The following is a 4,441-nucleotide window of genomic DNA, read 5'->3' as shown; positions in this document are numbered from 1 at the left end:
GGTTAAGAGTACTGACTGCTCTTCCAAAGGTCCTCAGTTCAAATCCCAGCAACCACATGGTGGCTTACAACCATCCATAATGAGAACTGATGCCCTCTTCTGGTATGTCTGAAGACAGCTACAGTGTACTTACATATAATAATAAATTATTATAATAAAAAAATTATAAAAAAAAAACAACAGAGCCATGCATCATCAAATACAAACAACATCTTTAACATCTCAATTTGTATAAAACTATCTTATTTTAATTGTATAATATGGGTGATATTTAAATTGAGCCTTATCTAAAATAAACTGGTTCCAAAAAAAAAAAAATATCAGCAAGGTATACACACCACTGAATGTTAATAGAATTAACTGAAATACCACGTTTTTATTACACAATTAATGTTTAGACTATAACTAGCAATGTTCATTTAAATTGTAGAAAACAATCATCTGAATAAAACAAAGAAGGAATAACTAATGTGAAATAAAAATCCCCTTGCCGGGGCTGGTGAGATTGCTCAGTGGGTAAGACTGCTCTTCCGAAGGTCCTGATTTCAAATCCCAGCAACCACATGGTGGCTCAAAACCACCTGTAATGAGATCTGACACCCTCTTCTGGTGTGTCTGAAGATAGCTACAGTGTACTTATTTATAATAATAAATAAATCTTTAAGAAATTGCCAGGAAATTGCTTATTGTCAGTTATAACACAGCTGTGGTGGTATATTTTGGTTAAGTGTCCTCTAAAGGTTTGGTCACCACTCTGGTGATGTGGGGACTTGGTAGTTCCTGTAAGAGGCAAAATCTAGTAACAAGAACTTGAAAAAATAGTAGTGGTTTGTCCTCAAAAGACTCCAAATCTTTCTCTCTTTTGCTTCCTGTACACTAAAAGGTGAGCCTCTTTTCTCTATCCACACTTTGCCTTAGCCCAATAAAACATATTATGAAATCTTGAAAAATATGAGTCAAAATAAATCTTTTCTGTTTATAAGCTGATTATTTGTTATTTGTCACAGTGATAAAAAATAATACAAAATACTATTTCATAAAGTAAAATATTGCTCCTTTTTAATTTCCAGTGCCTTAGCCAGGGCAGTATTGGCATATAGCTTTAATCCCAACATTCGTGGGGCAAAGACAGACCTGGAGTTCAGCGACAGCCAGGGCTACTTAGAAAAACCCTGTGTCAAAAAACAAAACAATTCCACTGCCTTAAAAAAGAACTGAGCACCATAGATAGCCATAGTCGTCTACTAAGAGAATTCTACAGCACCAGAAATAGACGAGAGTAATTTAATAAAATTGCTCAATTTCAATATTAACCTTTTACTTCTGGACAACTGAGTACCAGATTTCTGATTCCTTTTACTGGGTTTTTATTATTTCTTTTAAACACAGAACCATTTTTACAAGTCTTTTTTTCTTTTAGAGAAAAAAATCACATATTTTATAATTTTTTAAAAGCTAATTTTATTTAAAAAACACATTACTGGGCTAGCCATAGGGCTCAGCCTTAAAAACAGTTTGCTCCCAAGGACCTACAGGGTGGATGCAAAAGAATCAACTCTTACAAGTTCTTGATTGTATATGTATCCCAACTCCCAACCACAATGAATACGTAAGTTGAAAACAAAATCAACAAAATAGTCATCTTAATTCAAAGAATCAAAGATTAAGAGTCATGCATACCTTTGCTTCAGGAAAGCTTAAGTTATTTATAGGCTTACATGTGACTCATCTCAAGATCAGAAATCCCTTAGGATACTCACCATCCCCTTCCCACTTCTGCAGCTACTTAAACCTGACTGATATTTGTACTACATATCACCTACAGAGTATTTAATTGTAAAACCTTTTGTGTACATTATTCCCATAACAAAAGTGTTTTAAATCATTGACTGCAAATCTAAACAATGGACTTACTCTTTAGAAATATGAATACATATACATTTTATGTCTACCACTCTTGAGCTCACATTCTTTTAAGAAGGACAACCCTCTATTTGTAAGTTTACTATATATATATATATATATATATATATATATATATATATATATAGTACATATATATATACATATATATATACACACACACACTTACTTAAAACACTGTGTTTTAACAGGAAAATGAAGTTTTCAAGAATAAAGTGAAAATATATCTAGTAGCATGCATTTAGAAAGGCATGATACCGAGACATACCTTTCTTACTAAGTTCAATAGCAGCTTCTAAAAGCACTTCTAATTCCCCTTTCGGCAATACTGGAACAACCCATCGAGGCCTAGGAATTTATAAAATAAAGAGACTTACTGGTTATGCACTAAATAAAAGACGTACTATAGCCAGTTATTAATTATTTATTTCACTATGAAAATATTAAATGTTAACTAAAATAGCATTAAATAGGGAAACAATGGTGCTGGCTAAAGTTTTTACGATTATCATTTGTTGTCTCTACAAGCAGACTTTTAAAAAATATTATAAACTCCTACAATAAAATATCAATTAGGCATCAAAGAAGCCTATTATGAAAACTTCACAGGAAAGTTTTCAGGATTCAGATTAAAGAAGCCTTGAACTTCCTCACAACGAATAAAAACTTTAGGAGGCCAAAACTGATTTATGCTTGATAATCTATCAACTTTTTTCTAATAACATAGTAGAAACAAATAATTATCCATTATTTATTTATAAACATTCTTTGCTTTTTTCTTCCATCAAGAGTTGTTTTCATGCAGCCTAGTATCTAATCTGCATATTTTACCAACCATCAGACAAAACTGAAATATGACAATGCAACTTTGTTATGTCATCTGAAAACAATCAAAGATCATTATAAGTACATACTTTCAATAGTTCAATATGTGATTACTATATACAGACTGCTATTAGAAGCATGTATGTTCCCTTAAATGTTCCTTTGAAAATGAGTCAAGTGGAAGAATATTTCAAACAAATTAAAACAAGTTACAAAATTATAGTAAGATTTTTTATGTATAGAAAAATCAATGCAAGCATGATAGTAAACAGAAATATAATAAGAAAAATGTACTCCTGATTATTAAAAAAACTTTGGTTGGAATATGTGAAAAGGTGGGGGTTATGAGGGAGGGGTTAGAGAAATTTAATCTATTTATTGTATATTATACAGTTCTATACTGAGTAATGCACACTTATTACTAAAAAAATGAGATATTTGTTTGTGTGTTTTTTCCAGACCAAGTCTGACTATGTGGTTCTAGCTATCCTAGCATTCACTATGTAAACCAGGCTGGCCTTGAACTCAGATATCTGCCAGCTCTGCCCCCTAAAGGTTGAGATTAGTGGTGTAGGACCCTACAACCAACTCAGTTTTATTTTAATGCAAAGAATTTTTTAATTCCCCTGTGCATGCATTTAATAGTTTTTACTTTAAGTAAAAATACACCAAAAAGTTAAGTAACTATAAGAAAGTGTATTTTCATTATTTTTTTCAAAATATTCTCATTTTTAGTTAATTTATTTTATATGCATGGGTATTATGTCTCTATGTACGCTTGTTGCCTTTAAAGACCAGAGGAGGTCACTAGATTTCCAGGTCTGGAATTATAGATGACAGCTGTAAGATGCCATGTGGTACCAGGAATTGAACCTGGGTCCTCTGGAAAAGCAACAAGCACTCTTAATGGCTTAGACATCACTCGAGTACCCAGTTTTTGAGTGGCCCTTGTTGAATTCACACTGCCCAGTGAGGATGATGCTCAGATGGGGTTTTTTGATATGTTCTTCTCATTTCTTTATAACCTTTCTTACTCTGCAGAACATCATAAAGGGCAAGCTAAGAAACTTCTTATGACCTGGTTTGTTTCAGGGCCACCCTAGTTATTAAAATCAGTCAAGAATGTGCCAATTGTAAAGAAACTTCATCAACTTTTAAAAAGGCAAACTAAATAACTAGTTCTACTTTGGAACAAATAGCTAAGGCCACATTGTTAATCTTAAAAAAAAAAAAAAGACCTCACTAATGTTCTTGCTCCTTTTTATTAGACCCATCAAACCATGGGTTGTAAAGTACTTGGCAGTGACTGTGATGGGAAAATTAAGGCAACAGGTTCTTTTTCACTCTCTTTGTACCTACTACACATAATGCTATAAAAATGGTTTTAGAAACAAAACCAACTGACCTGTTGATCATATCATCTAACTTTGCCAAGTCAGTGTGTGGAAATGCAGGTTCCTCGTCTTCAATCTGTGGAGGAGCATCACCTTGACCTTGCTCATCAGGAGGAGTTGCAGGGGAATTTTCATTGGACGAATCAGGCGATGAAGTCTTGATTAAAAGATAACATTATAGATAATAAGTTTCTATTAACACACATATATACAAACACTAACATATTAGCATTATTTTTTTAAAGATTTATTTATTATTATAAGTAAGTACACTGTAGCTGTCTTCACACACACCAGAA

General features: G+C 32.7%; 1 protein-coding gene across 9 annotated transcripts in view; it reads right to left on the bottom strand.

Annotated features, from left to right (window-relative positions):
* Positions 1 to 4,441, bottom strand: part of Usp9x (ubiquitin specific peptidase 9 X-linked) — a 138,204-nt gene that overhangs the window by 76,682 nt on the left and 57,081 nt on the right. For all 9 annotated transcript variants that reach the window (XM_031341951.1, XM_031342135.1, XM_031342079.1 and 6 more), the window contains 2 exons: positions 4,154 to 4,299; positions 2,192 to 2,271 (listed from right to left, as the gene is read on the bottom strand). In XM_031341951.1, the coding sequence (XP_031197811.1) occupies positions 2,192 to 2,271; positions 4,154 to 4,299 (226 nt within the window). The remainder of the gene's footprint in view (positions 1 to 2,191; positions 2,272 to 4,153; positions 4,300 to 4,441) is intronic.

This window comes from Mastomys coucha, chromosome X (assembly GCF_008632895.1).
Source record: "Mastomys coucha isolate ucsf_1 chromosome X, UCSF_Mcou_1, whole genome shotgun sequence".
Classification (NCBI taxonomy): Eukaryota; Metazoa; Chordata; class Mammalia; order Rodentia; family Muridae; genus Mastomys; species Mastomys coucha.
This window is presented reverse-complemented; position numbering and strand designations above follow the sequence as displayed.